Consider the following 24,809-nt stretch of genomic DNA (forward strand, 5'->3'; position numbering starts at 1 on the left):
GCATGGCTTTATCCCACTGCTGTGTCATTGCAGCTGAATACACTTATATATCTAATATAGCTTAATTCGCATCCGGTTCAGTGGCTTTAAATGGCATGGCATTAATACACAATATTGATTTAATTGAGTTATACAAATTGACTTAAGTAGCTTAACGAAAGTACTTACAAGTAGACTAAATCATTTGCTTTTGGGTCAATTCAACAAATGATTAAGTTAAATGGACTGAATCAGTAGATGCCCGAGCTGGCTGAATCATTTGCTTAATTGTCATAATCACTGGCTCTGTAAACTCAATTTTATTTCACACATGCATAAATGTTAGTAAAATACTCTAATGTGGACATATTACCCATATCAGCACAAGAACACAGCCTGGTTTGCTTCCCTATACAAGCCAATAAATGTCCCCTTTACCCGCTTATAAAAAGGACCCTTCACCTCAGTCATTATTATTAAACATTCACACACGGTATGAGAAAATTATTTATTGCACCTCTTAATAGAAATAAAGCTTTATGTTATGGCTTTAATTAACTGAGGAAGAGGTTCCACACATCTAGCTGTACGGCGTTCCTCACGGATAACATTGGACAATAGGCCCATCTCCCAAACCAATGCTGTAGGTACAGATAATCCTATCCAATGGCATCCTTTTGAATACTAAAAGGACAGAAACAGTGTGTATAGGGATGTGGAAGCACTTTCCTAATAGAGACCAGGATCCATTTCAAATGCTAATTAAGGTTATAAACTAAGTGCAAGTTATGAAAGAGGACCGTTAGTAGTATTTGTGGACGTGGTCTCTCCCCTTTGACAGAGAAGTTTGGACTTGAGACATGCAAGACAGCTGCTCCTCACAATCATCTGAAAAGATATTATGGATCATCAACATACTTGGGTTTGTCATGTGCTCCCCACAGCTTGTGAGTTCATTAAAATGGAATCCATGAGTTCATGATTCTGGGGAAGTAGATAAAGGGTCATCATTGTCAAAATCCCAAAGTATCCACCCACTGAATGACATTCTGGCTTTCTTTGTGCTGTGTAGCACAAGATGTATAACTTTCAAAATACAGAAATACACCCGGTATGATGAATTTTGCATCATGATAAATGCATCATACAGGCTGTATTTAGGAAGTTGTACATCTTGAAAACATTTGGGGCTACATCAACAATGGATGAATTAAACAAATACCGAAATATAGTTTTTGGTAGTTTTTCTTTAAAGCCTGGGTAAATCACAACTGACAAACTTCATGAATTTGACTTTGTGTTTATGCATCTACCTCTGTGTGTGTGTGTGTGTGTGTGTGTACCATTCGGAGTCAACGATGTTCAATGTGCCGGTTCAAAACACTTGCATGGGGAAGGTCCTTCTCAACTACCAAACCAAACGGCTTTTGGAGAATTTAGTGTTTGAACATTTTAGAGCATGAACAGGATACAAAAGACGTAATTCCAATACAACGTTCAATTGCAAATTCTCTCTTTGATTCGAAATACTACTGTTTCAGTCCACCAACCTATATCTGAGCATGATCTGCTCAAAACTCTAAACTTTCCAAGCAAACAGTGTACAGGACCCATCATGCTGCATCCTTAGACACAACAGCACTTCTAGACTTCTACCAGCGGACCTAAAACGTTCTGCCAAAATGCCTCCTTCCAGGCTTGAGCTTGAGGAATGTTCGACTTGAGCTAGAACGTTCAACCAAAAATTCGGGCTTCTTCACGGTTTGAGCTTGAGCCAGGGGTGGACGATGGTGAGGATGGAGAGAACAGAGGAGGCCAGGCCGCAGGCCCCCACGAAGCCCTGGCCAGTAGGGTAGATGCCCAGCCGGTCCAGTGGGATAAACACATCGCATGCATTCTTCAGCAGGTCCAGCAGCAGCGGTGGGTTGCTGCGCAGCACCGTCCCCAGCAGGTGGAACTGTCTGCCGAAGCGTTCGGACAGAAGGGGTAATATGGCCACAGGGAAGGAGGAGGAAGAGGGGTGGGGGTGGGAGAGGTCTCCGTTCTCAGGGGATGGAGAGGAGGTCCAGGTAGCATTTGACCCCCCGTGGGAGGTGCGGGCCTCACGCTCCATAAGCAGGCGGATCTCGTAGGCATCCCGGGTTAGATTGAGCATGAGAGCAAAGAGGTAGTACCTGTAGAGAGAGAAATGTGTAAGAGCGAGAGAGAGAGATTCATGTAAAACATGAGAGACAGTAAAGATAGTGCAAGGCCAGAGGAGAGGATGTAGAAGACATTAAATAAAATAAAAAGTGGCAGAGGGAAAAGAAGAGGGTGAGTTAGAGGAAGAATTAGAGAACGAAAGTGATAGAAAATACACTATATAAACAAAAATAAGTCGACACCCCTTCAATTTAGTGGATTTGGTTATTTCAGCCACACCGGTTGCTGACAGGTGTTTAAAATCGAGCACACAGCCATGCAATCGCCATAGACAAGCATAAGCAGAAGAATGGCCTTACTGAAGAGCTGTCATAGGATACTACCTATCCAACAAGTCAGTTCGTCAAATTTCTGTCCTGCTAGAGCTGACCCGGTCAACTGTAAGTGCTATTATTGTGAAGTGGAAAACGTCTAGGAGCAACAACGGCTCAGCCGCGAAGTGGTAGGCCTCGCAAGCTAAAAATTGTCTGTCCTCGGTTGCAATGCACACTACCGAGTTCCAAATTGCCTCTGGAAGCAAAGTCAGCACAACAACTGTTAGTCGGGAGCTTCGTGAAATTGGTGTCAATGGCAAAGCAGCCACACAAACCTAAGATCACCATGCGCAATGCCAAGTGTCGGTTGGAGTGGTGTAAAGATCGCTGCCATTGGACTCTGGAGCAGTGGAAACACGTTCTCTGGAGTGATTAATCACGCTTCCCCATTTGGCAGTCGGACGGACGAATTTGGTGGATGCCAGGAGAACGCTACCTAACCCAATGCATAGTGCCAACTGTAAAGTTTGGTGGAGGAGGAATAATGGTCTGGGGCTGTTTTTCATGGTTTGGGCTAGCCCCCCCCCCCCCCCCCCCTAGTTTCAGTGAAGAATAATCTTAACGATACAGCATACAATGACATTCTAGACGATTTAGTTTGAGAAAGACTCTTTCCTATTTCAGCATGACAATAACCCTGTGCAAAAAGCAAGGTCCATACAGAAATCGTGTGGAAGAACTTGACTGGCCTACACAGAGCCCTTTGGCCCGCAGACTGCGAGCCAGGTCTAATTGTCCAACATCAGTGCCCGACCTCACTAATGCTCTTGTGGCTGAATGGAAGCAAGTCCCCGCAGCAATATTCCAACATCTAGTGGAAAACCTTCCCAGAAGAGTGAAGGGCGTTATAGCAGCAAAGGTGGGACCAACTCCATATCAATGCAAATGACTTTGGAATGAGATTTTCGACAAACAGCTGTCCACGTACTTTTGGTCATGTAGTGTAGCTCTAGGGAGAATGTAGGCAACAACTGCCAATAATAGTAAAGTTCACTACAGAACTTATAATGCCCTTGGACAACTCAAATACACTGACTCCCAATACAGTTTAGGACTTAAGGTTCCCAATTATAAACAGTCACCTGAAGGATCTCTGGCTCCACTTGTCCTGGTCCAGTTTGGGCAGGAGGCCCACTTTGCCAGCCCACAGCACGTTGTCACAGGCGAAGTACATAGCCTTGTTGAGGTGGGCCACGGTCAGGCAGAGACGTAGCACGCTGTCTGAGAGGTGCACCGCACGCTTCGCTGCCTCCACAGCCTCTGCAGAGTTCCCCAGACGCATCACTGGAGAGAGAGAGAGAGAGAGAGAGAGATGAGACCCAGGAAACTGAATTGAGGCACAGTGAAATACCAATGGAGAGTAAGCCTGAGCCATAATCCTGAGACACAGAGGTGCAGCAATGACTTACAAACATTGACTTACACTTCCTTGTTAGGCTCATATGTGTTTCCAGTTGTTTCACCATCTTCAGGAGCTGAACGCCTGACCCACCCTGCTGGAGAGTGTAGCCTAGCAACGTACAGGCATACTGTGCAGCTCTGTGTGAACACAGAAAATGAATGTGTGTCAAAATCTGATTATATCTATTTTGCTATAGTTTAGTCATTGTTTACATCTTGTGATGAATAACTCGGGCACAATGTGTGTTTTCATGTCAATGGCAACTGGTATTTTAATGTAGCTAGCCATCAGTATAATTGGGACTATGCCCACTTGATAAGGAAAGGCTGGACATTAGCATTGTGCATGAGACCCCCTCAATTCGAATCCAAAAATCAGCTGTGGCGCAGTAATTTACCCAATAAAACGGGAAAACAGGCAGTGACAACCGCAGCCCAAAAACGACTTTTTATAAATGTATTTTTTGTTATTTGTATTTTTTCGTCCTCTTATACATTCGTATTTTGTATGCTCATGGATATCAGTTTACATTGACTACGAATGTACGTGCTAGCTAGCTGATATTAGCGGACTAAACTCCCTAGCTACTGTATTCGCGTAATGAATTTAACTTGAAACCTACCAGCTGATTCTGACTTGTTGACATGACATACTACTGTCTGAGAAATCTCAACTCTCATATGACATTTTTCCTAGCTACTGTACCTGAAAACGCGCTCCTTGGCTTGGCTCTGCGAGCTGAATCGAACCCAAGAGTCCATTCTCACGACAGGTAGACTACCACTTCCGCTCACTTGCAACCGTGGATTAGGCCTGTGCTTTGTTAGCTAGCAACGTCCTATAACGTCTTCTGGCAAGAGCAGTCCAATGCTATATACACAGTTCAATATGTCCACAATGTGCCCCACACGTCTGCCAACACTTTGTAAAATGTAGATTTATTTGTTTACTAAAGAGTTAGCTTCACATCACCTTTACCCATGGACGGAAACTGTGGAGGGACACAATAGCGAAAGACCTTTCCCAGGGTAATCATTAGCTCCGTAATTTAACTGATAGGAAGTTCGTGCACAGCACATTGATTGTATTGTTCATGGCATTAGTCGATTCGTGATTTTTTTTGTGCAGCACGCTATTGTATAAGCGATAGCATAAATGAAAACAAACGATTGTAGTTATTCGAACACAACAGTCAGGCCAAGGCAACTCATTACCGTGGATTATATTTGCTGCGAAACCTCATACCGCCACATGGGGGTGACTCACACGCACAGAGAGGCCAGACAAAACACACAACCAATTTGGAAAAAAATGGCAGTACATTTTATTTTAGTGTGTTAATAGAAAATAAATTAAGGAAAACAATCATGATCAAGAGGAATAAAACAAACACAAAACATAATATACTCCCATATGTGGCACTACCAGATCCACGGAGTGCTGAAATAATAAGTGCACAACCGTTGTACTACAGGTCAGGGGGTAATAAAGGAGTGTGAATCACTCTGGAGAGGTACTCTACTTGGCATTATCTCTATTTACTGAAACACTATAAAACATTGTATGATGACAAACCTGTTGTAGGCGGAGCAAAATTAAAATGCCAGCTACGCCCATCAAATTCCATTCTAGTGGACCATATTAGGCAATGCTGCACATTAATGTCTTGTCAACATCAACACCACCTGTGTATTAAATATCCTCAGCAACTCAGTTCACAACTGTCAAAGTATTCCCACTGCAACATGGCACCAGTCCTGAGTACAGGCTGGTCAGCTTACAAACACAAAGCAATAACCCATGAAGGCTTTTCAATTGAAATGGAGAGGAACCTCAATGCTATCAGAACATCTTGTTTTCATCATCTTCTATATTACAATCTTTTCATTCTTTCCATTTCCTTGGCTGGCAAGATACTCCACATCCTTTGGGACTCTCCCTCTAATCTTCAAACTCACGTCTCATAACCCTTCGCAATTTCCCAACCGCCTTTAAATCAAACTTCAAGCTCACTCCTCAATACCTGCCACTTTACCTACTGGTAGACCTTCTCAGCCTAGTATTTGCTCCCTTCCCCATAATATCTACCTCTCTTCAAGCGCTCATCCTTCCAGGACCGCGAACCCCTTTCCTCCCTCCCTCCCTACACAGTTTCACCTAAACATCTCATCTCTGGCTCTCCATCAAAGAGAAATGTTGTAACTTCAGGCAAACCCCACGCTGTCTCAGCATTTTAAAAATATTAAACACTACAGTCAATTGGTTTAATTGGATACTAAAATGCTAACGTCGGCTGTTGTTAAAAGCCAGACCTCAATTTCAGCACAATGAGCATACGGTACATCAGCATGGTTCCTGCCTTCTCTAATGCGCACAAGAGGCTAATCTCTTCAGTAACAATTGTTAGTTTCGTTGCTGTTGCAAACACTCATAATCTAACTCGGACTAGAGTCATTAGTCTCCTCGTGGGAGTTGGAACTAGGAATTGGGGTTGTAAGGGTACCACTGGAGGACTGTCGTATCCCACAGTGCCCCTCTCTCAGTGCTCGGAGTGCTGTTTCTTGTGGAAGGTGGAGCGCATGCGGCTCCAGAACGAGTGGTTCCTCCTGGTCTTCCTCTCACTGCCACGGACCGACTCGGCCTCGCGTTGGCGAATCTGGCGGACCAGGGCGGCGAAAACCTCGTCGATGTAGTAGCGAAATGCCGCAGAGGTCTCGAAGAAGGGGCACTGGAACTCCCTGGCCAGCTCCTTCCCCTCCTCTACTGACACCTAGTGGAGTGGAGGGAAATACCATGTTGAAAGCCAGTATACAGATAAAAAATACAGACAGGAGACCATTTTTATATACAGTATATGTACCAAACAGAGTATATGTTACGGTAAGTGTGTGGATCTACAGGTTCCCCGTCTCCTTGGTAAATCTACAGATTCCCCGTCTCCTTGGTAAATCTACAGATTCCCCGTCTCCTTGGTAAATCTACAGATTCCCCGTCTCCTTGGTAAATCTACAGATTCCCCGTCTCCTTGGTAAATCTACAGATTCCCCGTCTCCTTGGTAAATCTACAGATTCCCTGTCTCCTTGGTAAATCTACAGATTCCCCGTCTCCTTGGTAAATCTACAGATTCCCCGTCTCCTTGGTAAATCTACAGATTCCCCGTCTCCTTGGTAAATCTACAGATTCCCCGTCTCCTTGGTAAATCTACAGATTCCCCGTTTCCTTGGTAAATCTACAGATTCCCCGTCTCCTTGGTAAATCTACAGATTCCCCATCTCCTTGGTAAATCTACAGATTTACCCTGGAATCTATATATTTATCATACCAGTCAGACAGGCAATCTGTAAATCTCCCAGTAATGTGTAAAGATAGGCCTTTTGAATAGTAGTAAGATTTTAATGCCACCAGATAGTGGGCAAAACCTACTTTAGTGCCAAGACTACCAATGTGCGTCCACCCCCCTTCCTTCCCACAATTCTCACCTGTCGGAGATGGGTCAGGTCAGACTTGTTGCCCACCAGTACCACTGGTGTGTTGGCGGTGCGGCGCACACGATCAATGAGCTGCTTGAACTGGCGCGCCTCCTGTAAGCTCCGCCTATCTGTGATGGAGTAGGAGATGATGAAGCCCTCGCCCGCCCGCATGTACTGGTCCCGCATGGCTGTAAACTCCGCCTGGAGAGGGACGCGTGAGTGTGTGAGAGAGAGAGAAAGAAAGAGGCAAAAGTCGAGCGAGTAATTAAGGACTGGAACAGAAAGAATAACAGCAAAATGCTTAGATAACATGACCTATGCAGATGCTTCACATACACCCACACATTCATGTACTGGTATGAGTGTGAACACCTGAGAGCATCCAGAGAATCAATCACCAATACATCGGTCTGTCCTACAAGCTACTAGAGGAAGAACATGGAGACCCACTGAAAAATATTTGAATTTAGATTACTCTGAAGTTAAGGGTCACTTGAGACAGTGGACTGTCGGGGTCACTCAGAGCATTAGCTCTCTAAACACAATGCCCTGTGTGTGGACACTTCCCTGAATTTGGTCCGGTATGAACAAACCCAGTCATGGGCATGTATTATAGAACATGTACATGACCATATATAGAACATGACTAACCTCACAAGTGAGCCATGCATGAGTCTATGGATGAGTCAGACAGGCAAAGACGTGGTGCGGGGAGCGGGTGAGAAAGGCAGATTATGTAAGTAAAAGAAGGGAGAAGATGGAGTGAGCACTGCTTAAACCAGAAGCTGAGAAGAGTAAAGACTTGGATGTCATGACGATGAAGGGGAGATATGTTCTTCTGGGTGTACTTTGATAAATAATGATCTTACATTGCCAATGATAAGGTATCATGCTAATAAGAATGATTGAATTGAATGTAATTGAGAGACAAGGACAGACAATCAGAAATGATTGATTTTATAGGAAAGCGAGCATCAGGATAGGCGGAGCGGGTTTCCCCTCCTCTATCAGATCTAATGTGAAAAGACTAGACACATTAAAGCAAATTCCCAGTCATTCCAAGGTATTTTTTCCATATTGCTTTCACCTATCCTATGTTTACAGATCAGTAGAGGAAGGAGAGGAGGCGAGGAAGCCATATTAGACTATCGAGAATGAGATGCAACCAAAGAAGGTGGAGGCATGACGTTTTTAATGGAAGCCCTTTGTGAGGAAGTTACCTGTCCTGCTGTATCCAGGATGTCCAGGTTGGCTGGTTCATCATCGATGCGGATCTGTGTCTTGTATGCATCCTCTAGGAGAGACATTGAGTGGTATTTTAATGGCTATACAAGATAATTGTGTAGTTACGTCATAGGCCGTGGTTCATCGACTCTGGTCGATGCTACGCAGCGTGCATGTGCGCTTTATCAAGTCACGCCAGGTGTTCTCTTGTTTTGGACTTGCAGTTCCTTGTATGAGTTCTGACATTTCAGGCTCGCAAGGTAAGTATTGTTCTTGGAACCATGGGGTCTATACCCTATATGGGGCTCTGACAGTTCAGGCTTCTCAGGTAAGTATTAGGGGAAAGGTGAATTCTGTAACCCCTTTTCGGAGCCGGTGGAACCTGTGTGTGCTTGGGGTGCCGTGGGCCTTGTTTGGTACCGTCTGAGCCAGCTTGGGGAGTGATTGTATGTACCCATAGTATGTTATACAGAGTAACCGACTGAAAGGGAACATACAGTTATTAATATAACTAATGAAGACTGGAACGAGGTAGAACATATTTTGGCCACCAACGTCGGGGGATTTGTGCTCACTGAAAAACAGTTCTGAATTGAGGAAATGGATGTGAGCCCCGGTATTATAGCCAGGAAGGCGGGGCATCTGAGGGTGGGCCTCGGCATTCATTGGCCCGTTAGGCGTGATTTCAGTTTTTCAAGTGAATATTATTGGTTGTTGACTGCCCGTAGTGTTATACCTCATTCCCTCCTTCAGTTAGTTTTGTTGATGGTGGTGGAAAACGCTGTCTCAAGCGCCGCTCTAGAATCTTCCTTAAGTGTTCAATTGGGTTGAGATCTGGTGACTGAGAGCGGTCATAGCATATGGTTAACATTTTCCTGCTCATCAAACCACACACACTGACAAACCACCAAGCCCTGTGGATGGAGGCATTGTCATCCTATGGGGGCATAGCCATGGTGGCCAAAATAATGGCCTGCCCAGTATTTTTTATATATGACCCTAAGCATGATGGGATGTTAATTTCTTAATTAACTCAGGAACCACACCTGTGTGGAAGAACCTGCTTTCAATATACTTTGTATCCCACATTTACTCAACTTTTACCATTATTCTGGCAGTTACATGTATACACATCTATCTACTCACCAGACAGTTTATTAGGTACACCCATCTAGTACTGGGTTGGACCTTCCTTTGCCTCCAGAACAGCCTGAATTATTCAGGTGATGGATTCTACAAGTCAGACACGTTCCACAGGGATGTTGGTCTACGCTGACGCGATGGAATCACACAGTTGCCCCAAACTAGACGGCGGTACACCACCGCTAACACCAGGCAGAATAGACTCATGCTGCTTATGTCAAATCCTGACTCTGCCATTGAATGATGCAACAGGAACCGGGATTTGTCAGACTCAGCTGTCCGGTGTTGGTGTTGCGTGTCTGCTGAAGTCGCTTCTTCTTGTTTTTATCTGATAGGAGTGGAACCCGGTGTGTTCGCCTGCTGCAGTAGCCCACCCGTGACAACAATCGACAAGTTGTGCGTCCCAAGATGCCGTTCTGCATACCACTGTTGTACAGCGCCGTTATTTGTCTGTTCGTGGCCTGCCTGTTAGTGTAGCACATGGGGTGTGTGAAACTTACTCCTCAGCCTGAAGTATGCCCATTGCGCAGACTGGTAAGACGCTTCAGGAGGGCGGTCACATGTGCTAGCAAGTCAGAGGTCCCGAGTTCACGCCAGGTATGGGCTGAAACGGGAGGAAGTGGTAGTCGCTAAGCAAGCAACGTGATCTTTTACAGCGCCACGTCCTTGCCATTCTCTTTCGCCCACAGGACTTCCACTGACTGGATTTTTTTGTTTGTCGCACCATTCTCGGGAAACCATACACACTGCCTTGCATGAAAAGCCCAGGAAGGCGGCCGGTTTTAGAGGAACTGGATCCGGCGTGCCTGGCCCCGATGATCATACCACGCTCAAAGTCGCTTAGGTCACTAGTTTTGCCCATTCTAATGTTCAATTGAACAGTAACTGAATGCCTCGATGCCGGTCTGCTTGCTTTATATAGCAAGCCACGGCCATGTGACTCCTGCACTTTCCATGACAGGTGAATCAAGATTTTGCCTTACTGATGTCACCTGTTAAATCCACTTCAAATCAGTGTAGATGAAGGGGAGGACACCGGTTAAAGAAGGATTTGTAAACCTTGAGACAATTGCGACATGGATTGTATGTGTGCCATTCAGAGGGTGAATGGGCAAATCAAAAGATTTAAGTGCCTTTGAACAGGGTATGATAGTAGGTGCCAGGCGCACCGGTTTGAGTGTATCTAGTATCTATCTAACTGCAACGCTGCTGGGATTTTCATGCTATTTCCTGTGTGAATCAAGAATGGTCCACCACCCAAAGGACATCTAGCCAACTTCACAACTGTGGAACGCATTGGAGTCAACATGGGCCAGCATCCCTAAGGAACACTTTCGACACCTTGTAGTCCAATTGAGGCTTTTCTGAAGGCAAACAGGGGTGAAACTCAATATTAGGAAGGTGTTCCTGATGTTTTGTACACTCAGTGTATGTAAATACAGTACCAGTCAACAGTTTGGACACACCTACTCATTCAAGGGATTTTCTTACATTATTACTATATTCTACATTGTACATTGTCTTGGCATTCTCTCAACCAACTTAATGAGGTAGTCACCTGGAATGCATTTCAATTAACAGGTGTGCCTTGTTAAAAGTTTATTTGTGGAATTTCTTTCTTTCTTAATGCGTTTGAGCCAATCAGATGTCATGTGACAAGGTAGGGGTGGTATACAGAAGATAGCCCTATTTGGTAAAAGACCAAGTCCATATTATGGCAAGAACAGCTCAAATAAGCAAAGAGAAACAACAGTCCATCATTACTTTAAGACATGAAGGTCTGTCAATACAGACAATTTCAAGAACTTTGAAAGTTTCTTCAAATGCAGTCGCAAAAACCATCAAGCGCAATGATGAAACTGGCTCTCATGAGGAACGCCTATTCACCTATTTTAACCAGGTAGGCCAGTTGAGAACAAGTTCTCATTTACAACTGCGGCCTGGCCAAGATATAGCAAAGCTGTTACCTCTGTTGCAGAGGAAAAGTTTGTTAGAGTTACCAGCCTCATAAATTGCAGATTCAAGTAACAGTAACAGATACATCTCAACATCAACTGTCCAGAGGAAACTGTGTGAATCAGGCCTTCATGGTCGAATTTCTGCAAAGAAACCACCACTAAAGGACACCAATAAGAAGAAGAGTCTTGCTTGGGCCAAGAAACACCAGCAATGGACATTAGACCGGTGGAAATATATGTCCTTTGGTTTGATGAGTCCAAGTTTGAGGTTTTTGTTTCCAACCACCGCATCTGTGAGACGCAGGTTAATGACCCAACACACCTTCAGACTGTGGAAGGGCTATTTGACAACGAAGGAGAGTGATGGAGTGCTGCATCTGATGACCTGGCCTCCACAATCACCCGACCTCAACCAAATTAAGATGGTTTGGGATGAGTTGGACGACAGAGTTAAGGAAAAGCAGCCAACAAGTGCTCAGCATTTGTGGGAACTCCTTCAAGACTGTTGGAAAAGCATTCCAGGTGAAGCTGGTTGAGAGAATGCCAAGAGTGTGCAAAGCTGTCCTCTAGGCAAAGGGTGGCTAATTTTTAGTGTGGTTTAGAAGGCCAAATTTGAGCAAATAGGAGTCGCCGTATTTTGATCAGAGACCAAGCACTCTCACCTATGGTGGGGTCATGGTCTTCAGGGAACCTGTGGCTGATAAACTGCATTATAATAGCTGCGGAGAGAGAGAGAGAGAGTCAAGTTAACAAGCTTCATAGGCACTGCATCAATAATCCAAAAAGGAGAAATCAGAAACAAACTACAAGTAGATCAGAAAACAGAGTGGAAGAAAGAGAGAGAGAAAGAAAGGGTGATGTAGAGGGATTATGACGTCAATACGGGAGACTTTATTACATTTCCCAGGTTGTATCACACACACTTCCCCCTCCCTCTCCCCATCTCTCTTGTCTCTTTGTTGTTCTTCCTCCAGGCATGCAGTGGTTCACGCACATAGATAACACACACACACCTCCGCAGCATCAGTGTACACCCACTCTAGTTTCCATGACAATAACTTGCATAGATGAAATCAGAATGACGCTTGTTTTTATGACCCATCTCTCCCTCCATCCCTCTGTATCCTCCCTCTCTCCGATGTTTTTACTACTTTGCTGTGCACCTATACCAGGTGAACTCTGCCAGTCTCCACAGCAACAGTAGCCAAGAAGAGGAAGGCGGTTGCTAGGCACTGATGCGTCTTCCTGACAACAGGCACCCAAAAGGCACCCCAGACTACCGTAAAAGGCAGCCAACGCCCATGCTTATGAGAACTCTGACTGCCTGACTGCACTTGGAGGGTGTGTGTGGGTGTGTGTCTTTCTCTCTCACACACAAACACCCACACATTTCATTCATGAAAAAAAAACAAGAGGACATTAGGAAAAGTAAAGTAAATCAAGACCGAGTTGAAGAAGAATAGTCGAAGTCAGAGATAATACATAAAAAAAGAGGAGCAAGACAGAAACAAAGACATGCACTGAGTAAGAGTGAAGAGTACAGTTAAGTGTAATTATGAGTGTGTGTGTGTGTGTGTACTCACCACTCTTCCCCACTCCCCCCTCTCCCAGCATCACCAGCTTGTACTCGCGGGAGAGGCCCCCAGAGCCTCGCGATGACTCCATTTACACTTTGAAGAGATAGAGGCGGTGATTAATACACATATACCCTTTACACACACAGGAACCGGCACATATCGACACCCAAATAATTCACATAAATATACACATTTTTGGTCCCAGTTTATTAAGCCTGGGACTATTGAATAGAACTGTATAAGAGAGTGTACAGAGTTGAAAGTGACTAACACACAGTACCACACGTGCCAATGTGCAATCGTGCCATCATGTGTAAAGCGCTGAAGCTGCTGACAAGAGATGAGGGAGATGGAAAGAGAGAGAGAGAGAGACACACACTGAGAAACTTGAACCTCAATATCCATTCACTGTTGAAATGGACCACTGAACCATATAGTAGATCTACTGAATGGCGATGAAACAGGTGAACGAGTTTTCAGGGACAGAAGTGGAGCTATACAGCCAAGTCTAGTCTACTTTGCCACCCTTAGAAATACAAACTATTCAACTCATCTGAATAGGCCACTATTGTCATCGCCTCAGATCCATTTGGTGTTTGTGTAGATTGACTTATGAGAGTCAGATGACTTCAGTTTATTAAATTGGTCTACGCAGCAGCCAGCAGCACTCACGCGGAAAGAGGAACCGACTCGTATCGACTTGATGGGGCAATCATGTGATTTCTCCGTGGAAGGCGAATGTGTGACATTGACCACCACAACCCCAGGCAATGTCATCAAACCTATTATTGCCATTTTCCATAGCGATGTCGCCTAGCTTTCCCTTACCACATTTTTTTACTATATTAAACTTTAATTTCAATTGTCAGAATAAATTAATGATATATTTATAAGTGATAAATAGGTCTACATAAGCACATATTTACTTATCATTAGGGCATAGGCTAATAACGGTAGACCTATGAATTGATCACATTATCTCAATGATGGAATGCGGAGACAAAATATTTTACAAAGCCGGTTCATTGTTGTCAGGACAGAGGCAGATTGAACAGACAGCATTTGGGAGGTTAAAAATAGATGTTCATATCCGCTTGAGAGCAGCTACGTTTTTTTACTCGGTTTTATGTCAAATATGAGGTCTGAACTTCAATAACGCCTGACTGAGCTCATGTCCGTGCACCATTGCCCAACGTTTGATCCAAAAACACAAAGGAGTGGATGGTATTCTAGTATATTGCCGAGTTGTTGTTTCCTCCCTCGCCCTGACAACATCACTACACGGGCTCCGTGGTTCAAGGGAGTCTCCAGGCTTCAGATGGCTCAGGCCTCGAAGTTTGTTATTGAAATGCAGATTAAATATATACTCGCTGTACTAGCCTTATTCAACGCCCAAAGTTAGGGAATTTCATTTTTATTGTACTTTTATTGCGCTTAGTTTGGTTAAAAGTTTGTTGCACTATTGTCACTTTGTTATAGACTACAATGTTACAAACAGTGAGTCGGCTACAATGTTTCAGCTGCCAAAAATATTAAAAATATTTGCTAAACAAGGAATGAGATTAACACTGTTTCAAATCATTGGATCTCTGACAAAGGCGCAGTGAAAACTGCATCCGTTGCAGTCGCTGAAATAGAACAACCATTTGATATACTTTATTGGCTACTTTGAAACAGGATAACCGGACAAACAACAACATTTTAGAGGGCAATAGTGAACCTTTAAAAGACTGCTCAAGTAGAGAAATGAATTGTGTGGCTGTATGTGACAAGGGATTTGGGGGAAAAAAGTAGGCTAACTTTTGTAAACTTTACATGTAAAGTTCTTCTAAAATCAAGTGTAGCCTACGAACCGATAAAATGTAAAACAAGCTGCATGGATTTGTTAGCCTAACTGTTTGCAGATCAGTGTTCAAAACAGACATTGAAAACATTGTTTCGTGTAATTACAAACGAACAAGTTAACATGAATATTGTTGACTGCGAAAAAAAGCTAATGATTGAACATCTGCAAACATAAATAGCCAACTGACTTTATGCATGCATGAATAGAAATGAGCGACTCACCTGTGTCACAGAAGTTCTTTCCTCATAATTGCTGAAATTACGTCTATGGCTATTTAGTGCTTGATGTTTGATAATTCATGCCACAAAATGATCTAACTGTAAACAGCGCGAGCGGTCTGTAAACGCTACGTGACAGGGTCCCACCGCCCGTCGTCTCAGCGGCTGTGACTTTTCAGTAGAGTTGGACAGCCTTGAAATGTACCTTTGAAGTTCAGTTAGGCACTGTTACACACGGGTAACGAATGAATAGGCCCACTAAAACGCAATTTCATATATTTTAAGGTTTCTCGTAATAGAATATAATAAAGACACTACCATATTGTTGTTGAGAGGCACATGGTCAGTGATGGTGCAGCAGCCCTGGATGGGAGGCACTTTTGGGTTAACAGTCTTGTTCTAGGGCACAAAGGCAGTGGTTAGGACCTGGGATCAGATACCAGCAGCCCTCCAGGTGCCAGTTCACTTCCCATTTCTGTAATCTCCTGGCCTATGTCTTGAACCAGCAACTGTCTCTAACATCTAGGCTACGTGCCATGCGTAGGTGGGGGTGTACAGTGCATTCGGAAAGTATTCAGACCCCTTAACTTTTTCCACATTTTGTTACATTACAGCCGTATTCTAAAATGTATTAAATCTACACACAATACCCCATAATGACAAAGCAAAAACAGGTTTTTAGATTTTTTTGCAAATGTACTACAAATAAAAACAAAACTTATTTACATACATTTTCAGACCCTTTGCTATGAGACTCGAAATTGAGCTCAGGTGAATCCTGTTTCCATTGTTCATCCTGTGGTAAATTAAATTGATTGGACATGATTTGGAAAGGCACACACCTGTCTATATAAGATCCCACAGTTGACAGTGCATGTCAGAGCAAAAACCAAGCCATGAGTTTGAAAGAATTGTCCGTAGAGTTCCGAGACAGGATTGTGTCCAGGCAAATATCTGGTGAATGGTACCAAAAAATGTCTGCAGCATTGAAGGTCCCCAAGAACACAATGGCCTCCATAATTTTTCAATGGAAGAAGTTTGGAACCACCAAGACTCTTCCAAACAGAGCAAGCGGGGTGAAGGGCCTTGGTCAGGGAGGGGACCAAGAACCCGATGGTCACTCTGACAGAACTCCAGAGTTCCTCTGTGGAGATGGGAAAACCATCTCTGCAGCACTCCACCAATCAGGCCTTTGTGATAGAGTGGACAGACTGAAGCCACTCTTCAGTAGAAGGCATATGACAGCATGCTTTGCGTTTGCCAAAAGGCACCTAAAGGACTCTCAGACCATGAGAAACAAGATTCTCTGGTCTGATAAATCCAAGATTGTACTCTTTGGCCTGAATGCCAAGCATGACTTCTGGAGGAAACCTGGCACCATCCATTCGGTGAAGCATGGTGGTTGCAGCATCATGCTGTGGGGATGTTTTTCAGTGGCAGGGACTGGGAAACCAGTCAGTATCGAGGCAAAGATGAATGGAGCAAAGCACAAAGAGATCCTTGATGAAAACCTGCTCCAGAGCTCTCAGGACCTTGAACCCGATCAAACGTCTCTGGAGAGACCTGAAAATAGCTGTGCAGCGACGCTCCCCTTCCAACCTGACAGAGCGAGGATCTACAGAGAAGAATGGGAGTAACTCCCCAAGCACAGGTGTGCCAAGCTTGTAGCATCATACCCAAGAAGACTTGAGGCTGTAATCGCTGCCAAAGGTGCTTTAACAAAGTACTGAGTAATGGGTCTGAATGCTTATGTAACTTTGCTTTGTCATTATGGGGTATTGTATGTAGATTGATGAGGGGAAAAAATGATTTAATACATTTTAGAATAAGGCTGTAACGTAACAAAATGTGGAAAAAGTCTAGGGGTCTGAATACTTCCCGAATGCACTGTATACTAGGCATGTACATGTAACTGCCAAAATAATGGAGATGCTTGAGTAAATGAAGGATACACAGTATATTGAAAGCAGGTGCGGTTCCTGAGTTCATAAAAAAAATTGACATCCCATCATGCTTAGGGTCATATATAAAAATGCTGGGCAGACCATTATTTTTGATACCATGGCTATGCCCCAATAGGATGACAATTCCCTTAACCACAGGGCACAAGTGGTCACTGAATGGTTTGATGAGCTTGAAAATGATGTATGCCATGGCCGTTTCAGTTATCAGATCTCATCCCAATTGAACACTTATAAGAAATTCTGGACTGGCACCTGAGACAACGTTTTCCACCACCATCAACAAAACACCAAATGATGGAATTTGGCATGGAAGAATGGTGTTGAATCCCTCCAATAGAGTTCCAGACATGTAGAATCTATGCCAAGGTGCATTGAAGCATTTCTGGCTAGTGGTGGCCCAATGCCCTTTTAAGACACTATGTTACCATTTCCTTTATTTTGGCAGTTAACTGTATGTCCCTATTTGCTGTGTGCTTCCTGTGCATTGTTTGATCTTAATTAGCTAGGCCAGACAATTATAGGCTACTGGATATTCTCATGCTGTAAATCTTGTCATCTGTAGCGTATTGGGAAAAAATGTGTAATATGTGTTTGTGTGTGTGTGTATATATATATGTGTTCAGACATTTGTGTCCGAGAACACAGAGTTTGTGTCTGAGAAAATTATGCATTTACAATTTGGTAATTTAGCAGCCGCTCTTATCCAGAGAGACATCAGTGAGCTTGTCGTGTGTCTGCCCAGGTGACTTAGCAAAAGGACTCAGAAATAGTGTATCAGTTATTTTTTTTATTTGCACATTTGTTGTGTTAACAAATTCAACAAGTCAGCATTAGTGTAATATATTTAGCATAGACTTCATAGCATTATGCAGTTTAAACCCAGTTCAGACTACTTGTCTTATTTTGCATTTCACCCACACAACATACAGTTCTGACTGAGGCGGTGAATCAATGATAGCCAATGGGATACTCATAACCAATGAATCAATTCCTTGTTCTCTTTTTATTTACATTTGACATTTCAGTCATTTAGCAGATGCTCTTATCCAGAGCGACTTACAGGAGTAATTAAGGTTAAGTGCCTTGCTCAACGGCACATAAACATATTTTCACCCAGTCGTCTCGGGCATTCGAACCAGCAACCTTTCAGGTTACTGGCCCAACGTTCTTAACCGTGAGGCTACCCCCCCCCCCCCACAACACACGAAAGAGAGGGTTGGGTTGTCAATGGAGGAAAAGAAGGTGCTGAAAGGGAAATGAAGGAGTGTGGATTCAGTGCGGGCCAAGGGATAGGAAGAGGGAGGGCACCCCAACAATGGAACACATTTAAAGCGAGGGGAGAACCCTTTGCCTTTCCAGGGGGAACAATCACATACTTTAAGGACAGGCGGCAGTGCATCTGCCTGATAGTGCTTGGGAACAAACAGTAATTTACACAAGGATATACGGTATTTAAATGTAGATATCTATAAAATAGGCTTATTTATGCTGTGGGTTCAGGGTGAGGCCAGCAAAACAGAGGGTAACAAAGACGGAGCATTTTGTATCACATCATTTTGTTTTGGATTATTCAGTGATATGGAACATCGTTGCTGATCTTTGCAGGGTGCTTTCTGTGCTATTTACAAAGGAAAACGCTCACAAGGGGAGGAAACTGTTGAATATTGATCACAGGCACCTGTAATATACACAACCTGTGTCTCAAAGTAAAGTCAGAAAATAAACAGTGAGAACATAGAAATAGGAAACTGGAAAATCTATCAAAGCATAAAGAAATGGGAGAACGTACGTGATTTGTTTTCTAAAATAAGTTAACTTGCAATTATGATACATCTTGATTTGATCTTGACTAAACCTTCCTGTCATGAACAGAACTCACAATGTTGTAGCCAAACTTCTCACCTCTCACACTGTCATGCACAGACATGAGGCTAAAAAAACACTGGTGTCCTTACCAACCAACCAACCGACATATGACAGCCATCTTTTTCTACAGAATTAGGCCCGCAATGCTAAGATACTGTCATTCTCCTTTCGCCTTTCAAATATGCTCCACTTTTTAACACTTTTAGAATATTGAACGCAACCCCTATTAGTGAAGTTATAGTTAGGAGCCTGAACACTCCACACTAGATACATTGTTTAACTCTCCATCACTGCCAGAGCAATGAATAAAGATAACATCACATCATTCCTCAGCAACCGTGTTAGCACCTCCTGGGCAAAGTTGACCAAACAGTGGACTACAACCCATTGGCCTTTCAGTGGTGAGACTGATGTGCTTTATGTCTGTGCTCACACTAGAAATGGGGGCATAGAAGCCTGTCTTCAGGGGTCCATATGGTTAATGCAAACACACACACACACATCCAGGCTACTGCCCAGCACCTCTGTGCCCAAGCTAAGACCAGGTTGGGGTTACGGTGTTAGAGCTAATGCAATTTTTGCCTCACTCCAACGGCTCTCATATCCACATTATTAAATTGTGCCCCAGACTGCAAGCCTCCTACAAATACAAAATCATAGTCACAGGACATTACTCTGAATTGGAAAAAACTACAGTTGGAAAATAATCTCTCTTCATCAAAACCTGTGCGGCTGTTGTGATTATTATCAGCCAAACATTATGAAACCAAAAGACTGAAATGGCTCCTGGGACACAGTAATTCTTAATGAAAATTGCATTTTGTTTCAACAAGTTACCTTGAAATATTAGTTTTGATGGAAACTGAAGATACTGTGCATGTATCTACACTGAACAAAAATATAAAAACACATGTAAAGTGTTGGTCCCATGTTTAATGTGCTGAAATAAAAGATCACAGAAATGTTCCAAATGCACAAAACGCTTATTCTTCTCCAATGTTGTGCACATTTGTTTACATCCCTGTTAGTGAGCATTTCTCCTTTGCCAAGATAATCCATCCACCTGACAGGTGTGGCATATCAAGAAGCTGATTAAACAGACTGATCATTACACAGGTGCACCTTATGATGGGAACAATAAAAGGCCACTCTAAAATGTGCAGTTCTGTCACACAACACAATGCCACAGTTTAGAGGGAGCGTGCAATCGGCATGCTGACTGCATTAATGTCCACCAGGGCTGTTGCCAGAGAATGGAATGTTTATTTCTCTACCATAAGCATCGTTTTAGAGAACTTGGCAGTATGTCCAACTGGCCTCACAAGCCCAGACCACATGTATGGCGCGTGTGGGCAAGCAGTTTGCTGATGTCAATGTTGTGAACAGAGTGCCCCATGGTGGCGGTGGGGTTATGGTATGGGCAGGCATAAACTACGGACAACGAACACGATTGCATTTTATCGATGGCAATTTGAATCCCACAAAAACACAGTGATGAGATCCCGAGGCCCAAGTGAGGCCTATTATTTTTTAAGGTGTCTGTGACCAACAGATGCATCTGTATTCCAAGTCGTTTGAAATCCATAGATTAGGGCTAAATTCATTTATTTCAATTAACTGATTTCCTCATATGAACTGTAACTCAGTAAAATCTTTGATACATGCTGCGTTTCTATTTTTGTTCAGTATATGAATTTCTCACGGCTGTGAGAGGGGAAACTATAGGACTAAGGACATGAAATGAGCAGGATGTCAAGAACTGAACTGGGAAAGTGTACCTTTTTACTAAAATAAATGTGTGTGAGGGGGCTAACTAAGACCAATTCATATGGCAATTTGATAGCTGTCACGTTCTGACCATAGTTCTTTTGTGTTTTCTTTGTTTTAGTGTTGGTCAGGACATGAGCTGAGTGGACATTCTATGTTGTGTCTAGTTTTCCCGTTTCTATGTTTGGCCTGATATGGTTCTCAATCAGATCCAGGGGTTAGTCATTGTCTCTGATTGGGAACCATATTTAGGTAGCCTGTTTTCTGTTGGGTTTTGTGGATGGTTGTCTTCTGTCTTCATGTGTCTGCACTAGACAGAACTGTTTTGTTTTTTTCACATTTGTTCTTTTGTATTTTGTAGTGTTCACGTTTATCGTCTTTATTAAACATGTTGAACACTAACCACGCTGCGCTTTGGTCCTCTCCTTCGTCCACAGAAGAAAGCCGTTACAATAGCAAAAACAACAAGATATTAGCCTCCTATGTTACAATATGTACAAATCGATTTTTTTTTCTTCAAAAAGTAGCAAAAGAGAGCAAAAAACAAATCTAGTTCCGTAGCAAAGAAAGTTTGGTCAACTCAACCAGTGATAAAAACAAAGGTTGCTGTGGGCTTTTCAAAGTGTGATCAGACATCCAAAATGTTCAGTGTGCAGCCTAGATGTGAGTCCTGCCTACTCAGTTCCTTATGGGATGTGATTACTTTCATAGGAAAGGACACAACTGCCCACTTAACCACTTCCAGCGCCATAAGCGCTATGGCCGTTGCTGTGATACGCCAAGCATTAGGAAAAGAAGCTTACTGAGTGACAACGCCACGCAAATAATGTTATAACAAACACTAATGTTGTGTTTGCTAGCTCAAGTTAGATCAAACTCGCATTAAAGCCAGTTTGTAGGGATGCAGTTTGAGCACCTCAGTGGCCAGTGAAGCGGATTGTGTACAATGTTTACCTGTGTGTAGGGACATGCAGCATTCAAGTTAAGAGGTTAGCAGTGTACACACACAGCAAAGAGACATAGCTTGCGGTGACAGCTTGACTTCCTTTGATTGCTATTGACTATCAGAGTAAAATAAATAAATTAATAATGACAATGGGGGCAGTGCCGCGGAGCAACAGCGGTGATAAACAGAGAGAGAGATCTCGGGGAGAAGAAAGGCACCCAGAACGAGAGCTGACGGCACAGACATCTTTGATGAGTTCAGTGGTTGTGACATTGCAGGAGACTAACATTTGAAATTCTCACGCATATTCACCACACACAAAATATATTGAAAAAAATGAATGTACAATTCTTAAGATGCAGAGTTCAAACGAGGATATACTGAGCTGTTACCAGTAGCATGGCTATAAATTCTAATAATTTGAATTCATGATTTATTCACATAAATTAACAGGAGTAATGCACTGCCAGGCAAGTGTATACAGGGTCAAGTGGCCACTGTGGAACAGCATATAAACGACAAAGCTCACTCTGATAAAAATTGGTTATACTGGTAAAATTGGTGATACAGACACAAAGTTAAAGATACACTAATGGTCCTTTGGTCACTATGACAACAGATGTACTATAAACAGCGGCTTTCGGTACATTAAGGTCCAGTGAATTATAGATACCCATGCTACATGGCTACAGCCTTATCTCAACCAATTGCATCAGGTCTAAAAAGTAAATGCACCAATCAAATGAGAGTGAGAGCAACAGGAGTCACAAAGTAAAACCAGAAATCATCCATTTACTGTAATGGGACAGACCCAATCCACTAACCTTGTCTGCTACTGAGGGAGGGTTCAGTGAAGGGATATCACTGAGACGTGGCAGAGTTCTATTCCATCCCCTCAATTTAGATGAAACTGTTTTGATTAGCTCCACAATGCACTTGTCATAGACACATTGTAATATACTGAACACAGGTTTTCCAACATGTACGTGAACTGAAAGTGAATCATGTCTGATTGTTATGACACTGTTGGTATGAATCTGCCCCACAAAATGAATGTCTCCATTTTGTACCTGTCTCTAAGAGAGCTGGCTTGAACTCAAGCCCATGTTACACTGTGCATGCAAAAGCTCTGACACATGCAGTTTGACTATTGACTTTCATGGATATTGTTGCTGCATGTGAGCTTACTGATGAAACATATGATCCACATAGAAAAAAAGAAACATAAGTAGTGATAAATATCATCAAGACAGCCCCATAGCCTTACCTGAATATAACTTAAAACACTTAGCAACAACTGTATTATCCCCGGTAAATACTGTATTATAAACTGGGTGAGTCGAGCCCTGAATGCTGATTGGCTGACAGCCGTGGTATGTCAGACTGTATTGCACGGGTATGGCAAAACCTTTATTTTTACTGCTCTAATTACGTTGGTAACCAGTTTATAATAGCAATTAGGCACCTCAGGGGTTTGTGGTATATGGCCAATATACCACGGCTACGGGCTGTTCTTAGGCACTACGCATCGCGGCCAATATACCACAGCCCTTAGCCGTGGTATATTGGCCATATACCACACCCCCTCGTGCCTTATTACTTAAATATAGTACCCCATACTGCCCCATAATTTAACCATGCCTCTAATATTACCACTCCTGTTAAAAAAATGTTTTCCCTACCTTAAAAAACTGCCCCATCGCAATATAAATTAAGCACACCCTCTAATTAACATAAACCCCCCCCAATCCTGTGCAGTACCAGGCGATACTTCCTGATTTAAAGGGAATTGGTACACCAGGGCTGCATTTCAAACACTTCAAACACACTCAAACACACACAAAAGACACATTTAAGTGGACGCTTCCGATGACGTATCATGACGTCTTGACGAGTTGACACTTGCAGGACAAGGGAAGAAGTTATTCATTTGAAATGGAACGTTCTTTCCCAGGAAATGTGTCACTCGTTCACCCCACGGTTGTGTGTTTTCAGTCATCATGGAACTGTTGTGTGTGCCTTATATGCGCTACAGTCAATTAAGACAACGCATCCGCAGACATGGAATGTTAGCCATCCTCTACTAAGTTATATCAGGTAAATGGAGAATGACAATGTAAAAGTGTGAAGTCAGAGAACGTTAAGTGCGCAAGTTACCGTATCCAAAAAGCTAACCAAACGAAAACATCATTACTTTTATGATACGTGTTTGAGCCGTCATGTGCACTAGTAGCACAATTTCTAACTTATGTACATTCTTTTTACTTACACTTGTATGTTGACTTCTCCATATTAATGTTGGTTTTAAGTTTTGTCTGACTGTTCTTAGCGGATGTACAATCGTCGTGAATTGAATTATGGGGCGTTTCAGGCCCAGAGTGAACATAATTGTACACTCGCAAACTCAATCAGAAACGAGGGCTGAGGGGCTTACGTTGCCAACTTCCCTTCATTGGCTAATCATTTGGACCAATGACAAAGATGGCCACGGGGGTTCCCCCAAGGGCAAAGGTGAAGGTAAGTGGAGGAGGGTGTCTTTTATGAGTTTGAAATGCAGCCCTGGTTAAGATTAAGAGAGAGTATTACCTACTGTATTCTTCCTTCCCAGGTGTGTTTTATTTTGAACTTGTTCAAGCATGCAAGTAAAGGAATGTTTATACCTATGGGTGGCGGGGGCTGGAGGAGGGGGGGGTCAGGGGTAGGGTTGTGATGCACTCTCTGTTGTGAACTCTGATTGGAGGAACCACAGCCCCTTCACAAACCCACCCAACCGGATCTCGCTAACAGTATTGAATGTGAAGGCTATATATTTGTGTATACATTCAAATGTGTGTGTGGATATATATATATATATATATACATACACATACATACATATATATACATACACATACACATACATATATACATACACACATATATATATATATAT

The 24,809-nt window shown here is 43.0% G+C and overlaps 2 protein-coding genes across 4 annotated transcripts; both read right to left on the reverse strand.

Moving 5' to 3' along the window:
* Nucleotides 1-474: 474 nt before the first annotated feature.
* LOC110488273 (peroxisomal membrane protein 11B) lies at nucleotides 475-5,084 on the reverse strand. Its single transcript, XM_021560433.2, has 4 exons — nucleotides 4,603-5,084; nucleotides 3,919-4,034; nucleotides 3,578-3,779; nucleotides 475-2,153 (listed from the first exon to the last, which is right to left on the reverse strand). The coding sequence occupies exons 1-4, from the start codon at nucleotides 4,656-4,658 to the stop codon at nucleotides 1,736-1,738; spliced, it is 792 nt and encodes a 263-aa protein (XP_021416108.2). The 5' UTR covers nucleotides 4,659-5,084; the 3' UTR covers nucleotides 475-1,735.
* A 113-nt stretch (nucleotides 5,085-5,197) lies between these two features.
* Nucleotides 5,198-24,551, reverse strand: LOC110488274 (GTP-binding protein Rit1). 3 transcript variants are annotated; one of them, XM_036971560.1, is made up of 6 exons: nucleotides 24,147-24,551; nucleotides 13,277-13,363; nucleotides 12,356-12,412; nucleotides 8,589-8,662; nucleotides 7,378-7,569; nucleotides 5,198-6,667 (listed from the first exon to the last, which is right to left on the reverse strand). In XM_036971560.1, the coding sequence occupies exons 2-6, from the start codon at nucleotides 13,356-13,358 to the stop codon at nucleotides 6,437-6,439; spliced, it is 636 nt and encodes a 211-aa protein (XP_036827455.1). In that variant the 5' UTR covers nucleotides 13,359-13,363; nucleotides 24,147-24,551; the 3' UTR covers nucleotides 5,198-6,436. The 3 variants fall into 3 exon arrangements, with proteins under 3 accessions (XP_036827455.1, XP_021416109.1, XP_036827456.1); XM_021560434.2 differs by lacking the exon at nucleotides 24,147-24,551 and adding an exon at nucleotides 15,338-15,561; XM_036971561.1 differs by lacking the exon at nucleotides 24,147-24,551 and adding an exon at nucleotides 13,664-15,301.
* Between the last annotated feature and the right edge of the window lie 258 nt (nucleotides 24,552-24,809).

Source organism: Oncorhynchus mykiss, chromosome 32 (genome assembly GCF_013265735.2).
Source record: "Oncorhynchus mykiss isolate Arlee chromosome 32, USDA_OmykA_1.1, whole genome shotgun sequence".
NCBI classification, from domain to species: domain Eukaryota; kingdom Metazoa; phylum Chordata; class Actinopteri; order Salmoniformes; family Salmonidae; genus Oncorhynchus; species Oncorhynchus mykiss.

Excerpts from the sequence above, each read along its gene's own strand:
- LOC110488273 (XM_021560433.2), bottom strand. The coding sequence starts at position 4,658 with ATGGACTCTTGGGTTCGATTCAGCTCGCAGAGCCAAGCCAAGGAGCGC. Across the intron at positions 4,035-4,602 it reads GCCAAGGAGCGCGTTTTCAG|AGCTGCACAGTATGCCTGTA; the intron begins GTACAGTAGCTA and ends GTGTTCACACAG. Across the intron at positions 3,780-3,918 it reads TATGAGCCTAACAAGGAAGT|TGATGCGTCTGGGGAACTCT; the intron begins GTAAGTCAATGT and ends CTCTCTCTCCAG.
- LOC110488274 (XM_036971560.1), bottom strand. The coding sequence starts at position 13,358 with ATGGAGTCATCGCGAGGCTCTGGGGGCCTCTCCCGCGAGTACAAGCTG. Across the intron at positions 8,663-12,355 it reads AGACCATGACCCCACCATAG|AGGATGCATACAAGACACAG; the intron begins GTGAGAGTGCTT and ends TGTCTCTCCTAG. Across the intron at positions 6,668-7,377 it reads ACCTGACCCATCTCCGACAG|GTGTCAGTAGAGGAGGGGAA; the intron begins GTGAGAATTGTG and ends CCACTCCACTAG.